The following is a 22,467-nucleotide window of genomic DNA, read 5'->3' as shown; positions in this document are numbered from 1 at the left end:
ATAACAGTCTAAGGATGTGGCCTCAGTGACCTCAGTGTATGATTTAACATTTTTGGATAGAAGAAGCTACAAGGGTAGAGGGAGGTCAGGATGCCGGCATTCAATATACCAACGCCAGCATCCCGACTGCCGTCACAGCACCGGCACCAGAAGGTTAAAAGAGATCAGGATGCCAGAATACCAACAACCCGCATGCTGCGGTCAGGCTTGGGAAGGAGGGGGCGGGTAGGATTAGACACTGGGGATGACAATTTAAGGTTAGGCTGGTGGGGGGTGGGGCACTAATGGACGACTTAGCATTAGACTGTGGGGGAGGGTGGTTAGGGTTAAGCACCAAGAAAGGGGGGGGGGTTAAGGCTGTGGGGTCAGGGGTTAGGTTTAGGCAGTGGGGTACAGGGTTAGGCACTACCGGGGAGGGTTAGGGTCAGGCTACAGGGGGTGTTATGCTGCTACAAATGAGTGTTCACGTTAGATGGGTAGGGGGAGAGGGTTAGGCAACTTACGGAGCCCCTGTCAGGATTCTCCATACCAGGACTGTCCTTTTGACAGCCGCCATCCCCACTGCCGGGATTTCGTATGTATCCCTTTAAGACATGCTGTTTTCATATACATTTGGCTAGTCAGTGCATACGTTTCTGAGATTAGTATGACCAATATTATTGGATAATTATGGAAATAAAGGGTGGGTCTGCAGCTGAATTATAATGGACATTATTTTCTGAAATCAGATGGCTGTCCTGTGGGCAGGTCCTACACATCAGTGGGTTTAGGGTGCAGGCTTTCTAGTATGGGGTAAGGGCATAGATTTGGTAGGACATTGTTGGGATGCTGGAGGGCTGCTGGACATTTCAGGAGACCAGGCATGTGTACATATACTGTAAGCTCTGTCTTCTCCACTGTCTAGCACTGCAGAACCTTGGGAACCGGAGATATCTGACTTCAAAGCAGTGGTCCCCATCCAAGCCTGTTATTTGCTCTTCCCAGTCAGATATTTCAGGTTCTGTCTGACTTAGAATTTTTCTGAAGGTATATTCCAAAAGCTGAGACTCTCTTCCTTTGATGGACACTAGTAGCTTGTCTCTACTGTTCCCAAAATCAGAGATATCAGCCTTCCAGCAGCTGGTTACTGCTCCAGCTCCACACACCTGGTATGTAGTTTTACATACTCGTTGGCAGATTGCTCTGCCTCCTGAATTCTGATCCCCTAGTCCCCAATACCATTTGGTAGGTGGGATTCTCTAGTTTTTAATTCCATTAAAATCTAAGAAATCTATTTCTGGGAACTAGAGATATCTGCAGTCAAGCAAGCTGTCCTCCCACCAGAAAATTATGAATAATAAGACCACTCCACTATACACCCCATCTCTGCATATTAAACATCCTCTACCACCCTGGAAGTTATGTATCAGGGCCCCTTCATTCAGCCCAATGCCCCCTTATCCCACCTCATCTCCCACCATCTGTCCAGTAAAGGGGTAATTAGTGGAAATGACTGATCCAGGCCCTACATGCTGAGCAGTTGATATAATACCCCCTACCACCCGGGGCAAAGCTTCCCCCACCCCTACCGCTGGAGGATCGGTAAGTGCCCCAATACATTGCTATGCCCAGGGGTCTACACTGCTGTTGATGCCCCTGTATGTATATATATATATATGTATGTGTATATTTATATATATACCTTTTTTTATTATTATTATTATTATTATTATTATTATTATTATTATTATTATTATTTATATACATTTGGTCTATCTATAATACTTTAACTGACCCGGCATATACTGGGTCACCTAAGTGTCCATCTCCGTGCTTTGCTCCGCCCCTCTGGAAACCCCCTTCTGAAAATCCTGCTTTTGCCACTGGAAACCCCTGGTGGGCCTCACTGACCTGGCCCCCACCTCCAATTATAGGGATCAGGTTCCAAACTATGCACGTGAATTCTACATAATACATATATTACATTATACCACACAGGACTATGGTGTATTCTCTACAGCAGGAGTGGGGAACCTCAGGCCCGGGGGCCACATACGGTCTGAGTGGCCCGCCCACTTGCTCAGCGGCTTTGCCGGGAGTCAAGTACAGGGGAATTCTCGTGAGATTCCTCTTAATCAACAGCAGCCGGAGACTGTCAGTCCTATTCAGCGGCAGACGCTGGAGTGTGGGACGGCTGCAGCAGAACAATTTGTAAGAGAAATTTTTACATATGGCCTCCAAAGGATTTTTTCGCCATACAAACAGCCCTTGGCACAAAAAAGGTTCCCCACCCCTGCTCTACAGTGTCATTAATCTGGCACATTTACATGTGCACTAGTAGTATTAGCCATACTTGCCTACCCTGCTGGAATGGCCGGGAGGCTCCCACCTCCCGGCCCACCGAAAAGGTGGGCAAGCCCCCAGCATCTACCTACCCCTTGCTGGTAAAATCCCACGATTCGTGAGTGCACGTGGAGGCAGAGGGGCTAAAATTACACAAATTGCAGCGCTCCCTCCACATACATCAACAAATCTTGCAATGTTCCGGGGCTTGATGATGTAGGGATCTGTCCCCGTCCCCCTGATGGCAGCTGAAAGTCTCCTCTCCGGGATTCTCCCAGAGAGGAGATATTAAATGACGGCAAGAATAGTATTAACTATACTGTATGATACTATTTACTCGCTAATGGTTATCCAAACTTCTGTGGCAGCTGACCACACCCCCTCTGGAGACTGGCCACACCCCTAAATTGGGCCCCTATAAAGTAATTCCCCAGTGGGCCCTTAATACCCCAGTCCGACACTGTCTGTACACATTAAAGGCCTAGGAAGACCATACTTTGTGTGCCATGAAAAATAAGACCAGCATCACAGATGCTATGTCTGAAGACGACGCAGCGTCAGATCGCCATTGCGACTAGACTACCGGTCATGATGCTTTCAGTCACCTCCTATGTGAGTAAGTCTAAGCTCTCGGTTGGGAAATTGCGTCCCTGCCCCCAAACAGTAACAGTATGCCAATCATGCAGTGGGACACCGCGAGTGAGATATATAAACACACAGTCGACTTCTTTTTTTCGTGATTAAGAACTGCCATTTACTTGAGTTCAAATAAGTCTAAATAACAGATGAAAAAGCCTGGATGTGTTAGCACATGTCCCTAGCAACCCCTCCCCTACATCCCTCTAGGTATACAGCACAATACCATGGCCGTATTCCAAATAGAAGAATGGCTGACTAGTGATTATCAAGAACTGCTACTTATTTTATTCAATTCAGAAAATGTCTCATTACAATATGCGTGAAAGTAGAAATCTTTTTAATCTTTTGTGATATTAAACTAATTGCATAAAACTTTTGAAGTCAATGTATACATTTTAAGCAGGTTTGACAGTTTAATATAAGATGTAATGGCAGGAATGATTTCTAACCACTGCATTAATTATACAATTGGTACGGGTAATGTGCATGGTAAAAGCATGTGATTGGACTCATTAGCATTATTACTGCAGATATACGGATATCTCTGAGGACCTGATATTACTAAGGCATATGCACTCTGGCTCCATCTTTAGGGTCTTCTTTTAGAGCACAAATTAATTGGGGTCCTGCATACTCTTCTGCCATCCTAGTGATCTATAATTCTATGAATTTTTTCAGTCATTAACTGTGTAGAACCATAGAAATAGGGGTAGAACCATAGAAACATGGGTAGAACCATAGTTGCCTGCATCTGAAGTCTCCTGTCTGCTTACCATTAGCAGCATCTCACTAACACCAACCTATTCCTTGGTAGGCTACACTGTGTATCTCCGGTTTCCATTAGAGGCACACCGATGAGAACCTCTTAGAGAAACTCAGGGACATCATCGCGCAATTGCTTACCCTGCTTAGACTCTCCTGGGGAATTGTGATATCTGACAACTCCACCAATATTGTGAGAGCATCACATCTGGGCAAATTCCAGCATGGCCCATGTTTTGCTCACACAATTAATTTGGTGGTGTAGAATTTTTTAAATAATGATAGGGGCGTGCAGGATATGCCGTCATTGTCTTGAAAAATTTCAGCCACTTTTGACATTCATCGATTGCTAGTCGTAAACTGGAGCGAACCTGCCCTGCCATCACCTGAAGCAAGAGGTAGTAATGTGATGGAATTCTATTCTCTATATCAGGGGTCCTCAAACTATTTTGCTCTGGGTCCCCATCAAACAGTAAAAATAATTACGGGACCCAGCAAGTTACTGCAGAAGGTCATCACATCACATGTGTAGGCAGCAGACAGCACATACATGGCCGCATTGTGGAGGCACAACATGTTGGGAGGAGTCTAAAATAACAGACAACTCAACAGATCTTTCAGACTCCTTGAATCACTGACTGAGATTAGAGAAGTCTTCAGCCTGATGGTCAGCAACATAGAGTCGTGACCCCATGCTGAGAAGGTCGGGACCCACTTTGGGGTCAGGACCCACAGTTTGAGAACCGCTGATCTATATGCTTCATGATGGAGAAGCAGCAATAGGCCATTCAAGCCTATAAATCCACCTATGACATCGGCAAAAGAGGAGGACTGGACCTGATTCAAGCGAAGTGGAGAGTGATTTCTGTGTTGTGCAAGGTTCTCCAACCATTCGAACATGCCACGCGTTAAGTCAGTTCATACACTGCCAGCTTGAGTCAGGTCATTTCACTTATCAGACTTTTGCAGAAGCAGCTGGAGAAAGTGAAGGAGGAGAGAGCGTTTCTGCTAAGTATGAGAGACTTGTGGATGAAGCCCTTCATTCTCTTTGCCAGGATTCAAGGATGGTCAATCTGTTGAATTCCGGTGGACACAAGACCTGCTGGTGAGAAAATTGTCAGCTCAACGTGACACGACAACAGCGCCTCCTTCATTTTCTCCCTCAACTGGGGCTGTGAGGAAAAAAATGCAATTTCACAGCAGAACCATTGGCGGTGATGCATGGCAGTCAGGAGCCGCAGCATGATTATTATGCTACCGCTTGGTGGAGTGAAAAGAATCCCATCAACCGGCATTACAGAAAATATGGACAGGCCAACATGTACTTGGACGCAGAGTCCCACAAGTGTAAATTACACAGCCGCCAGCAGCAGCTGCATTTCTGGCCATGAAGTGGAGAGGAATCACTAAGCATATATAAAATACATGTTATCCAGTATGTAATATATATGCTGGACCGATCCCCTAGGGGGTAATCAGCATAAGCCATCACACACTATTCAGCTCACCCATGGACTCCTATTAGCTAGTTTAAAGGAGTCCGGGGGTGGCCACCCTGAGTCACCTACCTAAATATACCTTCCTGCAGGTGTGCAAGCAAATATCTTATCTGCCAGGGTCTCAATGAGGTGTGTAATGAAACAACCTCTGGATGCTGTCCTGGCCCTGAGGAAGCTTTAACTGCGAAGCGCGTGCCGGCTAGCGGTGCGCAGGCAGTTCTTTTGCTGCTTTGTTATTTTCTTTACACTGCATTTTGATTGTATGTACCCTTAGTGTGATGTCCTAGAAGCCCTTATAAGGGCTCGAACTCACACGTGTGTCTCAGTGAGAATCCCTATACTGGGGTTTCTTACTTTCCCTGACACTCCATACTTGGGAGTGATCTCTGGTGGTTGAAGTCCCCCTGGTCCATTGACAGGGACACACCCTACCCCAGCGATTTTACCAATAGCTGTATTTATTAGGTACTTGTCTATCGGTCTCTCGGGGTTGAGGTCTCTCTGGCATCCTACAGAGAAGACACCCCTCAATAGTTAGACCAGATACAGCTAATTGGTGACTGTGATTCACAACGCACAGCGCCCCACCTTTAAGTGTCAGTGCAAGCACCCATTATTGTGAGTTCTGTGACATTTTGAGTTACTAGAGGTCTGATGACCCAGTTCCTCATGGCACCCAGTATGAAGTCTTGTTAGCAGGTAGAGATTGGATCACAGATAGATCACGATCCACCGCACAGACTTGGGTAGCCACACACTGTACAATCACTACACGGCTTAATAAAAATTATTGTTCAGCAACATCTGCCTGCCACCTTAGTTTTAATGTGTGTAACCCCACCCTTGTATGTTGCATGTTTTTAATATTTTCGCAGCCTTTTACAATGTACTAAATAAAGATTATATTTTATTATATCTTTTGTGGTGCACCCACAATAGGACACTCCTTTTCTCTCTTTTTCTTCAGTTTCCTGTAAAAACTACTACGTGGACTGCACATGCCTTTGTTTTGTGATGTCTGAAGTACTGAAAGGGTTAAATTATGTCCAGCCTGCTACACAAAATAAAACAACACAGAGTCACAGTTATGACACTGCAGTGTTATGTAATACAGAGATAAACTGACAGAGAATGGGACTTTCCCTGCACCCCTGGGCTATCCACAGGACAGTGACACCAGCCCTGGCAATGTGAAATGTCAGCCATATCGAGCAACTACTACTGTACATTAGAATGCTTGAATGGATTTGAGAAGCAGTACATTTTACATATGAATTAAAGATTTATAGTGAAAGTTTGCAAAAATGACATTTTGTGGCAAAGTAGAACGTTTTACAATCTTTCAGTGATACAATGTTTGGGCTCAGCTATTGCTTTGTTGGAAATTACATTTTGCATTGTACAGTATTTACAAAAAGTATTGTCCATTTATAGAACTGGGGGGGGGGAGGAGGTCAAAGGTTCCTGCTGTGTTGTGTAGTCGGGGTAGGGTTGGGGCCACTTAACGCCGATTGTTTTGAATTTCCTTCATTTTATTTTATTTTTGTTTAGAGAAAACTTGTAGAAATTGCTTTTTTTATTAGAAAATAAAACATTCTATATTATTTAAGGTACTTAGATTATAGTTTTATTTAAAAATGTATGTTTTGTAATATCGAAAAAAAGTCATTAAGTGGAAAATAATTATAACATTTGTTAAATTAAATAAGGTACTTGTGTATTATCACGGCGCCCATCGCATTGCATACCATAAGGCTTAATATGGTATGCAATGAGATGAGATGCGATGGGACCCGATCTTATACAATTTAAAATTGTATACCATTGTATATGGCATACAATGGCATACAATGAGATGATATGAGATTTTAAATTGTATAAGCACACTAATGGGTGCTTAAAATGTTAAATGCACCCCCACGCCACTCCCATGCCACCCCCACTATCAACGCCAACCCGAAGCATGGCGAGCGCAGCGAGCCCGTGAGGGGCGGAGGTACGCGTCCTCTGACCTTTTCATACCCCCACTATCCATGTCGGCGTGGAGTCGATTCTGTATAGTGTGGCGAGCGCAGCGAGCCACCGAGCCCGAAGCGTGGCGAGCGCAGCGAGCCCCGTGAGGGGACGCTTAATTCATTTAAAGTAAAACGCAGCCCCTCGCGGGGCTCGCTGCACTCGCCACGCTTCGGGCTCGGTGGCTCGCTGTGCTCGCCACACTATATATACTCAACTCCACGCCGACATGGATAGTGGGGGTATGAAAAGGTCGGAGGACGCGTACCGCCAACCCTCGCGGGCTCGCTGCGCTCGCCACGCTTCGGGTTGGCGTTCATAGTGGGGGTGGCGTGGGGGTGCATTTAACATTCTAAGCACCCATTAGTGTGCTTATACAATTTAAAATCTCATCTCATCTCATTGTATGCCTTTGTATGCCATATACAATGGTATACAATTTTAAATTGTATAAGATGCCATAAGATGGAAATCGTGGGCGCCGTGATAATACACAAGTACCTTATTTAATTTAACAAATGTTATAATTATTTTCCACTTAATGACTTTTTTTTAAATAAAACTATAATCTATCCATTAACTTCAGGTACGTAAATAATCATAGCTAATTTCATGGAATTTTACATTCATGAAAGAGATTTTATCTTAGATTTAGCAGACGGATAATGGTACAATGATGATGTCAACACACATTAGTCCCATCAGTCCACCTCTGGCAATGTATAATGTTTCAGGGAAAATCCTTCTATTTCCACAATGCACAGTTATAGCATCATGAATGGAATGTGACCTTGGGGTTAGACAGTTCTAGCAATCACATGGCTTACAATTTCTCTATATAGATTTTAAAGTATCTTGACCTAAGATTAGTAAGTATCACCCTATGCTCCATAGGGCATGTGGGGGTATACCTACCTTCCAGAGTCCAAATCCTAATATCTTTCATTCCTAATCATGATATGGAGCCGCTGGCTTCCAAATAATTCCAACTGTCCTATTCACTGTCATTATATACAGTACAACCTGTATAGCAGCAGTTTTAGTGAATTGTCATATCTTTACTAATTCATATTTGTATGCAAACATGATGGTTTTTGTACAAACGCAACGTTTAAGGGTCTGTGCAGATGCAAGACCAGTTCTGCGCATGTGCCGAGCGGGTCTTGCAATGCCGCTCACAATGCCCTGGCAGCCGCAGCATGGTTGACATGCTTCAGTGTTTAGGTGACATCACCCAGAACTATTCTTCAATATGCGGGCATGAAAATAATACCCCTTTCACATCACAACTAATTACCGGGTACAAGCCGTTTTGACCTGGTAATTAGTGCGATGTGAAAGGGGTTACCGTCAATGTTCCCTCTAATTTTACGAAGGCTGTGTGCGGCTAAAGATTTTGGCTGTGCAACTTTGGAATGAAATTAAAATTTTTGTGCGTCACTTATATATAACTGGAAAATGACATTCAGCATTTGTGTTAACTTTACTTCAAAATGATATTAAACATTTAAACATTCAAAATACAGTACACAATGTAGTTAATGGGTGAAACACACATTAATTGAGTACACAACTGCAAAAAGGGACCACTTCTGCTTTGTGCGCTCAGTTGTAATGTCTGTGCGCATGCTCCTCAAGGTGTGTGCGCGCGCACGTGCGCACAGCTTAGAGGGAACACTGGTTACCGTATCCCTTAAACGGGTAGCAACACGGCAAAACAAACCGGTAAAAGGAGGCAGCGCTTGGAGCTAAGCGATGCCTCCTCCCCCCCCCCCGATGATGCGTCGACTCCCCACCGTGCCAGCAAACCGACATTATTAATCCCAAAATGAAGGTTCTGTTAGATTGTAGCGCTCAGCGTCTGTCTCCATACACCGTCTAGTGTGCAGTTAACAGACTGCTTTGTCCCCTTGCAGCACTGTAGTTAGACGTCACCCTGAGTGACAGCTCGCTTAAGCGTATAGCAGGGCAGAGACCCCTGACCCTGCTGGCAGCGTTTCCCTTTCCTGCGAGGAAGTCCCCGCGTAGTGTGTGCCTCAGAACGTGTGTGACTCCATCCATGCTGTTTGTAGCTCCACGTGCACTGGAGCGCGTAAGAGCAAGCCCCGCTGTAATCCCGTTACAAGCGTGACCTTTGCACAGGGAGATCCATCATCATTGGCAGCAGCGACGACTGGGAGAGATACCGCCAGCGTAAACCAGTTGATAGCCATTAACCCTGCACAAGCCAAACGCTACAGCTAAGTAACAATCAGACACTGTGATTCCCAATGTACCAGTTGTATTACTGCCTGAAGTTAACTGCAAAAGTACTGTTGTATCCTACAAGCCTGCCACTTGAATAAATCCTTCAGTTGGTTATATCTTCTAAGTGTGTCGTCTAACAACCACACTGCACGTACTTATAGACACTCTGCCAATAGGTTATGGGCCCAGCACGTCACGTGCGCGAAGATTAACCCCCTAAAGACAAAGTGCTAGCGCAGTACATAAAAGAACACAAAGGAATTATTTCTGAATTGCCATTTGTGGAAGAGTTAACGAGAATGCACAGTACAGGGCATAGCATGAACTTTCCAAAGCTCAAAGGCTCAGAGAATTATACTACATGGAAGTTCGCTATGGAAATGCAGCTTAAGAGGGAGAAGCTATGGAAAGTCACAATAGCCCCAGGAGATAGTCCAAACCCAGAAGAGGTAGACAAGGCCATTGGCACAATAGGCCTGGCTGTGGAGCAGCATGTTTATTCTACTATCTGTGGGAAGGAGTCCGCTAAGGACATGTGGACAACTCTACAAGGTGCTTATGAGAATAAAGGCTTAATGAGAAGGATAAGTCTGAGACGCACACTGTATGGAACAAAACTGAATGCATGCAAGGACATGAACGATTATATTGATAAGATACTATCGATAGCTCAGCAATTGGCATGTGTAGGAGCAAAAGTGGATGAGGAAGAAGTGGCGATGGTAATGCTGCAGAACTTGACAGAAGAATTTGACTTTCTGGTTGTCGCACTGGAGTCAAATGAAACCAAGCTTACAACTGAAGTTGTGAGAGCCAAGCTACTACAGTTCCAAGAGAGAATCCACAAGGATGCAATGGCTGAGGGTTCTGCCTTAGTAGCAAAGGGTGCGAAACCCAAGAAATGCACGTTCAAATGCTATGTGTGCCACAAAGTAGGGCACAAGGCTTCAGAATGCAGGATGAAGAACACTAGTGGCATGCACAAGCGGCATGACAAGAAGAACGAGTCAGCACTGAATGTAACAGACAAGCCAAGGAGGGATCTCTGGTACATGGACTCGGGAGCCTCTAGACACTTCAGCTGCAACAAGGAGTGGTTCAATTCTTTAACACAGTGTACACCCACAACAGTTACCGGGATTGGTGAAAAGGTCCTTACTGCGTCAAATGTTGGGACAATCACAGTGAGACTAAGAATTGAGGGACAGACAGTAGTCACAGATATTCAAGACGTCCTGTATGTACCAGAATTGGGAAGTAACCTCATCGCTATCAGCGTACTCGAGGCAAAAGGCTACAGAGTCCAGTTTGCAAAGGGCAGGTGTATGGTGCATAATGAAAGAGGGACTGTAATTGCTTCAGCAACCCGATGCAACCAACTATATGTCCTAGATACAGATGAATGTGTAGCTTTGGCAGCCTCTGCTGAAAATGAGTCGATGGAACTCTGGCACAGACGTTTGGGACACTTAGGATATGATAATGTCCAGAAACTAGCTGATGGGATGGCAACAGGAATCACAGTGAAAGACACCGGAAGACCTGTGTGCGAGAGTTGCATAAAAGGCAAGCAGACCCGCAACCCATTTCCCAAGTCAGCAGGCAGAGCGGAATCACAATTAGCTCTGGTGCACACAGATGTGTGCGGACCAATGGAAGAGGAATCAACCAGTGGTTATAAGTACTTCATGACTCTCATCGATGACGCCACAAGAATGACACACGTATACTTCATAAGGAAGAAAAGTGAGGTGGTCAAGAAAATTGTGGAGTACAAGAACCTAGTGGAGACTCAGACGGGCCTAAAGCTAAAGGTCCTGAGATCCGACAATGGGGGAGAGTACGAAAATGAAGAACTAACCGACTTTCTCAGAAAACATGGCATAAAGCATCAGCTGACGATGGCCTACACGCCTGAACAGAATGGCGTAAGTGAAAGGGCCAATCGAACAATCGTTGAAAGAGCACGAGCGATGGTGAACGATGCTGGCCTGGAGAAGAGTTTTTGGGCAGAAGCTGTATCTACTGCAGTATACCTGAAAAACAGAACACCTACAGTGGCCGTGAAGGGAAAAACCCCCTTAGAGGCCTGGTCTGGGAAGAAACCAGACATCAGCCATCTCCGTGTCTTTGGGAGCAGAGCTTATGCGCATATACCAAAGGAGAAAAGGAAGAAACTTGACCCAAAATCAAGACAGTGCATATTGCTAGGCTATTGTGAGGAGAGCAAAGGGTACAGGCTCTGGGATGCAGAGAACAGACGTCTTCTGAAATCAAGAGATGTGATATTTCAAGAAACAGCATCACCCACAAAAGCAAAAGAGCAAGAAAAGCAAGCACTAGTAGAGGTGTGTGAAATAGAAAGCATACCTGAAACAGAAAATACTGAAGAGGGAAGCGAACCAACAAACAGAGCTTCCGTAAGAAGAAACAAGGGCATACCAGCCAGAAGATATGAGGAAGAATATGCGAATATTGTTTTCAGTGAACCTCAGAGTATTCAAGAAGCGAAAGCGTGCAGTGATTGGGCGAAATGGAAATCTGCAATAGACACAGAGCTATCAGCACTGAGAGAGAACGATACTTGGACCATAGTAGATAGGCCAAGCAATCGCAAGACAGTCAAGAACAAGTGGGTCTTCTGCAAGAAGTTAAATTCAGACGGAGAAGTTGCCCGTTACAAAGCCCGTCTTGTTGCAAAGGGATACACACAGAGATCCGGGATTGACTATGGAGAGATATACTCACCTGTTGCGAGGTATAACACTCTCAGGTTAGTAATTGCAGTCGCCACCTTACAAGACTTACTGCTATACCAACTAGACTTCGACTCAGCGTTCCTAAATGGAGAACTACTTGAAGAGATCTATATGGAATCGCCAGATCATTATAATGAGGATGAACTTCAGACAGAAAAGGTGTGTCTTCTGAAGAAATCCATATATGGCCTAAAGCAGAGTGGTCGTTGCTGGTACATAAAATTGGACACAGTACTACTTGAAATGAATTTTATTAGATCAGAGACTGACCACTGCCTTTATCACAAAACTCTGGGAGAAAAGTTGTTCATCATAGCAGTCTATGTGGATGATATACTTATAGCAGGTCACGAAGATCACATTACAAGTGTGAGAGATCAACTAAAACAGAGATTCAAGTTGAAAGACTTAGGTCCAGCCAATCATCTGTTGGGCATGAGAATTGTTCAAAACTTGCAAAAGGGAACAGTCACAGTCGACCAACAAATGTACATCGAGGCAACAATCTTGAAGTATGGAATGGCAGACTCCAAGTCAGTAAATACACCAATTGACAAAAGCATCAAGATTACAAAAGGTATGTCACCAACCACACAAGAAGAAGCAGAGGAAATGCAAGATGTTCCTTACAAGAACGTGGTTGGAAGTCTTATGTATGCAAGTATTGGAACCCGTCCAGACATCACTCATGCAGTCAGTCGGGTGAGCCAATTTGCAATAAATCCTGGAAGGTCGAAACACATCGCGATAAGACACCACTTCATCAGAGAACTAGTGGAGAACAAGTCCATCGATGTTGAATACATTGCAAGTGAACAAACCAGTTGATAGCCATTAACCCTGCACAAGCCAAACGCTACAGCTAAGTAACAATCAGACACTGTGATTCCCAATGTACCAGTTGTATTACTGCCTGAAGTTAACTGCAAAAGTACTGTTGTATCCTACAAGCCTGCCACTTGAATAAATCCTTCAGTTGGTTATATCTTCTAAGTGTGTCGTCTAACAACCACACTGCACGTACTTATAGACACTCTGCCAATAGGTTCGCACCGGGACTGACCCGTTTCAAAGTCTCGGTGCGAATCTTCATTTTGCGATGTGAAAGCAGCATCAGAGACGTCTATCTGCTACATTTGCATTTTAATGACACGGCATTGCACAGGTTTTATCTGCGGCTGTGCATTTCCTTGCAATCATGAATCAGGCCACATGTGCTGCATATTATACCAATTATGAGTTGTCATGTCCATGGGAATATATGAAACTTTCAGGGGAACTGGGGGCCACAAAGGGATTTTGGTCAATTGGTGAAATTGAACTCAGAAAATTCACACATTACGCATTGCACAAAAGTTAGAACTTTATACATATTATAATGAAAGCATTTTGTGATTGGTTTTGGCTTTAGAAATGTTGATAAGAATGTGCAATTTAGTTAACCTACATATAATGTAAAAACTATGTATAAATTAAACAGATTTACAAGAGCATGAATAAGTAGTGGTAGACAAATACCCTTACCTTCAGGAAGTGCTGTGTCCTGCACAGGATACTTGTCAGTCTGTTAATAAGCCGAAATGTGTATTATAACATTATTGCCTTTCAAATATTGCATAAAAAGCTGGACTGAATAAAATGCTGCAGACATAATTATGTAATTAGTTGGATATAAGCTGTGTACACACTATCAGATAGTATGAACCAATCCAATAAACACTCTGACTTGACTGAGCAATTTCTACCTTAGCGTAGTGTGTACTACTTTAACTTTAGATTAACTTAATAGGATCGGGAGGTCGGGAACGATATAGTGTGCGCAGTACATCAAACCTCAACCTCTTGATCCTAAGATTTCCATAGAAATCAGATGGAGAGGACCAATTCAGTAGGTATTTTACTATTTTCATTAAAAAAAATTGCTCTAAAACTTGTGCCATTGAAGCCTCTGACTAATTGTGTATTGGATGTGCTGCATACTAATTGTGTATTGGATGTGCTGCATACTAATTGTGTATTGGATGTGCTGCATACTAATTGTGTATTGGATGTGCTGCATACTAATTGTGTATTGATGCGCTGCATTGCCAGCTTACAAAATGGCTGCTTCATTGAATATAATCAACCACTGTGCTTTAAGAACGTAAAGGAAAATTAATCTATCCATAGACCATAAGGGGAGAGATACATTCATGGTCTACTTAGTTACCGTTTCAAACAGCAATGTGCTGGGCTCAGTATCCTCCACTGGTTCTTTGGCCTCATGATCTGCTGAGAGAACAAGAAGTTACAGTGTTTAATGTAGAAAGGAAACAGATTTTTGTTATGCTTTGTGCATACTTGCTTACTTTTAAAAACTAGTTTCAGGGAGATTATACTTGGTAATAGAATTTTGCAAGGTGCCTCATTGAGGGGGCGTGTCATGCTCCATCCAAAGGGCGTGTCTAGTTCCATATATGGAGAGATTGTGAAAATAGATTGTGAACGTGGCACCTAGAAGCGTGGGTGTGCACTGCTACATTTGAGAGGAAGCTTTTAAAGTGACTTATATCCAATGTAGATGAGCCCCAAAGCAGTTAGTAAGAGCTACTATACTTGCTAAAGTGCTGGGAAATTGTACTGATGATTCAATGTGATTATATCTATCCCTCATTCCTTTTTTCCCCAAAAATGTAACCGTGTAATGAGGGCTAGGTGAAATGAGGGAGATTGGTAGACTAATGAGGGAGAGAGGGAGATTGCTGTTATTTCAGGGAGTCTCCTGCAGAATGCAGGAGGGTAGGCAGCTATGGCTTTGTGTAATCTGGAAAACAAACATGATAATAATGATAGAGGCTCATTGGGGCCTGGACCCATTTCATATCGCATCATGGTTCATACCTACTGACTTTTCTTTCCTCTCCTGTGGGAGGAGGAGCCTGGTTGGTGTATAGGGTGCATGGTCAGCAGGAATGTGTGCTGATTGGGAGGCATGGCTGCATGATCGCTGCACTGTGGCTCTGTCCCTGCTATACAGTGCTGTAAAGACAGGCGTTGTGTAGAAGCCTAGCAGGGGAAGAACTACCATTATGCAATTCAGTGCAAATTGTGTCATCAGGTCTCCGTCGGACCGCCCATTTGTGTTCTGTGGGTGACTGAGGGGATTGCAGGGGGTCCACTGGGGTGTGGGAGAAATTAATATCTTTCCTGGGGACCAGGAGGTCTACAAGATTTTCAAGAACCTCCCGGCCATTCAGGGAGGGTAGGCAGGTATGGTTCTGGTTTGTTGAAACCTGAACGCACCTGAATTTTGGTGTTTTCAATCTTGGGTCGGGTCACTTTCGGGTCAGAACTCAAATCTAAAGGCCCCCAAACACTAGGGCGAAGCTGTTAGTAATCCCCCCTTGAGCCACCCGGGACCTGCCCACCAGTAGCGCACGCAGGGGGGGTTCCCGAGTACCCAGAAACCCCCCAAGGAGTCTAAGGGCCATTGTCTGAAAGCTGAGGGTCCCCTCTTTCCAAGAGTACAAGAATTTTTAAAATCGGACCTTGGGAACCGGAGATATCTGACTTCAAAGCAGTGGTCCCCATCCAAGTCTGTTAATTGATGTTCCCAGTCAGATATTTCAGGTTCTGTCTGACGTAGAGTTTTTCTGAGGGTATATTCCAAAATCTGTGACTCTCCCCCTTTGAAGGACACTAGAAGCTTGTCTCTACTGTTCCCAGAACCAGAGATATCAGCCTTCCAGCAGCTGGAAACTGCTCCAGCTCCACACACCTGGTATGTAGTTTTATATACTCCTTGGCAGATTGCTCTGCCTTCTGAACTCTGATCCCCTCGTCCCCAGTACCATTTGGTAGGTGGGATTCTCTAGTTTTTAATTCCATTAAAATCTAAGAAATCTATTTCCGGAAACTGGAGATATCTGCAGTCAAGCAAGTTGTCCTCCCACCAGAAAATTATGAATAATAAGCCCACTCCACTATACACCCCTCCTCTGCATATTAAACATCCCCTACCACCCTGGAAGTTATGTATCAGGGCCCCTTCATTCAGCCCAATGCCCCCTTCTCCCACCTCATCTCCCACCATCTGTGCAGTAAAGTGGTAATTGGTGGAAATTACTGATCCAGGCCCTACATGATGAGCGGTTGATATAATACCCCCTACCACCCGCGGGACATCAAAACATATACTGGGTCACCTAAGTGTCCATCTCCGTACTTTGCTCCGCCCCTCTGGAAACCCCCTTCTGAAAATCCTGCGTTTGCCACTGCCCACCTCTGGTGTGATCCAACAGATCTCTTCTGGAGCTAGTGCAACTCGAAGGCTCTGGTATAATGCACGGCCCCTGCTGTCAATCATATGCAATTTGGATGCTTACATGCGATTGATCACCACAATCGCATGAAGAGAGCCCAAATCACATGTGAATCTCCTAGTGTATAGGCACCTTAAAAAACACAAATCCCGATAATGGCATCCCTCTGAGATATAAGGGGCCATCGCACACTGCAAATGATTAGACATTAATGTTATTGATGTTAAGAATACAGAAGGAACAAAAACATTTCCAAATGACATGGATTTAGCTGTTTTTATCAATTTAAAAGAAAAAAAAGAAAATGATCTAAAACTGAACCCAAACACGTGAGGGTGGTTTTGCCAAACCCAAATCAAAACCAAAAAACATTTGTGTCCACACAATTCTCTAATACAAAGCTTCAGTGCCCTCATAAAAAGCTTCATACTTCTTATGAACAACACACCATAAACACTACCTCTCCCAGAGAATAACTACATCATTTTCTAAAATCTATTGAGGACATGCTAATTATAGAATGCTCATCAAACCACATTTTAATTGCAACTGATTTCTATTCAACCACGCTAAGGAGTTATTAAGTGGTATAATTTAAAATCCCCTGAGGGTAAGAGAATCATGTTTCTGTTTTCGTATTTTAATCCCTCTGGAAAAAAAGTTTTAATGTGTGAGGGAAAACAATGACTGTGTAGATTATAGTAGATCTTCTTACTGTTTGAAAGCATGCTCACCAACTTTTTAACCTGGGCACCACAGGAGATGGTTGGTGGGAGTACTGGTGCCATAACCCACATCAATTCTTTCCCAGGATGCATTTGCATGCCAGCGATTAGGATGCTGGCTATTGAAATCCTGGCACCAGAATCCGACCGCCGTCCACGTCACTGGCGCAGTAATCTCGTCACCACTGAAGATGCCAACGGCGGAATATCGAAAATATGCTTTCTGATTGTAAATATGCTGGGGTTTGTTTGCATTAGGCTGTGTATGTGTGTGTGTGGGGGGAGGGGGGGGGTTGTTTGTGTGTGTGTCTGTGTGTGGGGAGTTATGGTTAGGATGGGGGTGGTGTTATGGCTAGGACAGGGGTGGTATTCTGCTCTCCCACCAGTATATTGCAACAATCAGCAGCATTGTGCATTGGCGAGGGAATGGTTTTTTAGGGTGAAGCGATTCACTGCGATATGCGCCATCAAGCAGTCACACTTTATACTTCTCTGGGACAGAGGGTGCATCCGGGAAGCAGGTCTATTCTCTTAAACGAGTCTGGAAAGAAGACTCCCCTAAATTCAGAGCTACAACTACATATATATTACATCATATTTAAGTTCTACACGCATAGCCCTCCGAGGCACTTATGTATTATATAGCTTCTCTTCTGGACTTGTAACTTGGTGGGACTGCTGTGCTATCACTGGTGCCTGTCCTTGTGTTTCCCTCCTATGTCCCTATAGATTGTAAGCTTGCAGCAGGGCCCTCCTACCGCCAAGTCTGTCTGTTGTTACCCAGTTTGTTTTATCACTGTTTACTATTGTAAAGCGCAACAGAATCTGCTGCGCTATATAAGAAACTGTAAATAAATAATAAATATACACATAATATATACACACAGTACAACAGAAAAGGAGTGATGTGGTGCCCCACTGTGGGAATTAATGTAAATAAGGTTGATCAATTCTGCAGCAAACAATGTCAATGTATTGTACCAAATCTTGCACATACAATGATGGATGCAGATGTGGCCCTTACAATCACGAGGTGTCCTCGGTGTTGTTCTCCACCCCAGATTTTGCATATGAAAATAAGAAGGGGTACAATATGGTGAATGCCTGATGATGCTCGGACAGTCAGAATTCCGACGGTCAGTATACCACAACGGAATCCCAACTGTTAAAAGCCTGACTGCCAGCGGCTATTCTCACTCATGGGAGAATAGAACCTGTTGCGATCGCAGCAAGCCACTGATTCTGCAGCGTGGCAAGTGCAGTGATTCCACAAGGGGCTTCGCAGCGCTCGTCTCCCGGAGTACCAGTAGTCAGGATTCCGATGTTGGTCGTCGGAATCCCAACTGCCAGAGCATCATACCACGTTAACATATGGTGTAGTATGTCCAAAAAAGATCTTTGGAGTAACACAAAGCTTCTTTCTCCACAATGGTCCTTTACTTGATAAAGGGTCACCATGTGCAATGACCGTCTGTAAGTATGCTTACATATAGGCTTACATATCGTAGGAGGGTATGGATCGTTAGGTCGACCCAAGAAAGGTCGAAACTCCTTAGGGACTGAAGGTCAACAGGATCTTTAGGTCGACCGGCGGAAGGTCGACAATGCAGAAGGTCGACACATTTTTTCATTTATTTTTAGGCGTCTAGATCTAAACGTCTAGTTCTGGACACTGTCTAAGTGTACGGCAGCCGCTCGCACTGCTCGCCGCGCTTGCGATGCTTCGGGCTCTGTGCCTCACTACGCTCAGCACACTATTCTATTCTCCCTCCATGCCCTAGTGCAGTGGTTCCCAACCTGGGGTACTCTGCAGACCAGTTGGGGGTACTTGAAAATAATATTGGTAATGGCAGACGATGAAAAGGTCTTTCGATGGCTGAAGAAGACCCATTGCCATGGAGACAAACCATGTTGTGTCATATGCCTGACCAGCAATCCACTGGGAGCTTCCCACGCTGCCCTCAGACATCAGCAGTCATCTGCCCAGCACTGACAAAGGTGGAGGAAGCAGCGGCATCAATCCTACCGGTGTTAGCGGGAATCCTGGACATAATACACAACCAGTGTCTAGACACAGAAGGGCATGATTCCTTGCTGTATACTACTCCTCCGCTCCTCCTTAATATAAGGACATGCATAAGGATCCGCATACCGCTAAGTACTGTCCATATGTCAAAATGAGAGGAGGGGGTACTTATCAATGACAAGGGGTACGGGAGAGAAAAAAGGTTGGGAACCACTGCCCTAGTGGATGGTAGGGCATGAAATACCGCCTGTTCTGGAACCACAGTGGGGGAAAAAAAAAAAACCTGTGTCGACCTTCTGTATTGTCAACCTTCCGCCGGTCGACCTAAGGACCCTGTCGACATTTAGTCCCTGTCGACCTTCTGCTTGTTGACCTTCCGGTGTCGACCTAAGGAGCGTCGACCTTTCTTGGCCCAACCTAACAACTGTATCCCTAGCAGGAAACCATGCATATAAATGTGTCTTTAGAAACTTGACCCAAATCTCCTCATGTTGAGTGAGTACAGTAATACTTCGCATAACGGTATTTTTATGACGAAAACCCAACATATGAATTCCTAAAGCGTTATTGGTAAAAGCCCAAAAGATTTATTCACAAGTAGCAAACTGTCGTACAAAGAGGTAACGTCACATATAATTCATACTGTGGCCAGGTGTCAAACCATTATATCACAGCTACTGCAGGAAGATGTAAACAACAAGTACCAGGGTTAAGCTCATCAGTGGTCTGTAATGGCAAATGCTAAGGGCTTCCCTGTGTGGTAAAAAATAAAAAATAAAAATGGCACCGCAAATTGCATTGGTCTGTGCTGTTTTCTTTTCTTTTTTTTACCACACGGGGAGCCCTTATCAACACTTTTCGACTGCCAAATGGTCTTTTATGAAAGACCATTAGGTTGAAAAGCGTTGGTATGGTGCCGTCTTCTTTCTTGGGCAAGTGCTGGGGGTTTGTCCAGTACTTTAGGACAGCTGTGCATTCCCCAGTCTCTCCCAGCACAGCATGGATGATGCAGTGTTCCGCAGAGTAGAGGTAAAGGAGTGTGTCCTCTGCCCCGAAAAGCAAGTCCCACTAAAATGGTGACAGTTGGAAAGTATGTGTTAGGGTTAGACAGCATTGCTGACATTATGTCAGTGTCAGCAGTTAATGTCAACACATTAACTGTCAATGTTTAAGCCCTTTAGTTTGCATTGTTCAACATGGTGAATACTGACATTATGACGGTCAATTTCATATACCACACCCTCCCCAACAGATAAAGGGCTTAATTCAGACCCCATTGGACAAGGCCAAATTTGGCCCTATTTCCGATGGTGGGGGTCTGCACATGCGCATATGCACAGCCCCTGTCTCACACTTGCCACGGCATTCGCATGGGCAGGGGAGAGCGGGGGTGGGCAGGGCCTGACTGCAGGGGAACGTCCAGAGTTTAAAGGGTGTACCCATAAAAATGCTGGACGTTCCCCTGGGGATGCAGAGGGGTCGATGCCTGCTCGATGGGCGGCTGACGTCACATGACGTCAGTGCCCACCAGTGCCCGCCTCCTTTTCGGTGATCTCTGGCTGCAGTAAAAGTCCTGCAGTGACTTCTATTACTGAAGGGGAGAAAAATCATTCAATGGTCGGCGAACATCAAATGATTTCTCCCCCCTTCGGCCGCATGCAGGTTGAGGTATGTTCTCGTATACATCCTCTCGCATGCTAGTGAGGTTGTACGGCGGGGCGGGGACGAGTATACGCAGCCTAGCAAACAGGTCTGAATCAGGCCGAAAATACTTATCCTGGCCCTACACCGTACGCTACTACTAAGTAATATGTTGTGACACATTCCTAATGTGGAATTGTTATCCATCAGGAGCCAGTGACAGGGTTAATCCGGCCCAATAACTAATTCTTATTATATTCAGGTTTACAAACACCATCTACCAACTATATACCAATGAAAACATACAAAAAGGAGAAACCTGGAAGTGTTCTGCTGACATGAGACTTCCACATCAAATAAATATTACGTGTACAGACTTGAGGTGCATGGCAGACACGCATGTTAATCCCATATTTGTTGAAACATGAATTGAGTTATGGTTGTACTTGCTCTTAATACTTGGCAAGAAGCACAGCATGTAATGGGCCTGTGTGCTGCAAGCAGTTCGTTGGGAGTGCAAGGCATGTCTGAGTCTCCTCACTCTGGCTATCTGAGGAGGACTAATACACCAGACTGCTGATAGCACTGGGGGACAGCACTTTGGGCCAGATGCACTAAGCTTCAAAAGTGATAAACATGGAGAGTGATAAACCACCAGCCAATCAGCTGGTTTATCACTTTTGAAGCATAGTGCATCTGGCCCAAAGTGAGAGATTTAGTAAGAAATCTCCATTTTTCTTCAAATCGGCAATCGTTTACACTGCAAAATCAAACTAGTTTTGCAGTGCAAATGATTGCCGCTTTAAAAAAGCAGGAGATTTCTTATCAATTCTCTTACTTTCTGATTCTCTCACCCCAGGGCCAGTGTTATGCTGGCCATACATCAGATAGATCGATTGCCCTCATGATTGTGTCCAATTTCCCTTCAATTCCCTGGCAGTCCATCTTACAATCAATTGAGATTGTATGATTGGGTACAATATCTTTCTGATGTATGGCCACCTTAAGGCTTCTCAGCACCCTAGGCAAAACTTCAACCAACTGCCCCCTCACAGAACCCCCTTTTTGCTTATCACTTCACAGCATTCCTCCTTCCTAGGACAGGCTCTCTCAGGCGTCGCCATTACTGGGAATATCACAAAGAGAAGTTCTGTAGGTTGTTGGCAATTGTAGTTTTAAAACACAGTTTTAGTCTATTTACAGAGCGCAAATCACAGAGCTATACTACAACGCCCAGCTTCTCCCATGGTACTAAGTGACACGCATCCGAGCTGTAATAGCAGCTGGGCTACGGTTGTCATGGTATAATTGGCTACAAGATACACACCTTCCAACATTCGGGCCACTGAACTTGGCACCGAAAAAGGGGTGTGTTCTCATGAAAAGTGGTGTGGCTTTACAGGGATGACACAAATCTCACTTTCATCACTATGGGTGCATGGCCAGTGCTCTGTAAACTGCTGGCCATGCCCCATGTCCCTCTGTCTCTGTGAATAGAAGCTTTGCGCTTGGTATGTAGAGCAGCGAGTGACA

The 22,467-nt window shown here is 44.6% G+C and overlaps 1 protein-coding gene across 2 annotated transcripts in view; it reads right to left on the bottom strand.

The window, feature by feature from the left end:
- Positions 1-22,467, bottom strand: part of EDARADD (EDAR associated via death domain) — a 44,256-nt gene that overhangs the window by 8,071 nt on the left and 13,718 nt on the right. Inside the window, exons 2-3 of one of the 2 annotated variants that reach the window (XM_083174642.1) lie at positions 14,451-14,512; positions 13,766-13,805 (exon numbers count right to left, since the gene is read on the bottom strand). In XM_083174642.1, the coding sequence (XP_083030768.1) occupies positions 13,766-13,805; positions 14,451-14,512 (102 nt within the window). The remainder of the gene's footprint in view (positions 1-13,765; positions 13,806-14,450; positions 14,513-22,467) is intronic. The other variant, XM_083174643.1, reaches the window with a different exon arrangement.

This window comes from Crinia signifera, chromosome 3 (genome assembly GCF_055691185.1).
Source record: "Crinia signifera chromosome 3, ASM5569118v1, whole genome shotgun sequence".
NCBI classification, from domain to species: domain Eukaryota; kingdom Metazoa; phylum Chordata; class Amphibia; order Anura; family Myobatrachidae; genus Crinia; species Crinia signifera.
This window is presented reverse-complemented; position numbering and strand designations above follow the sequence as displayed.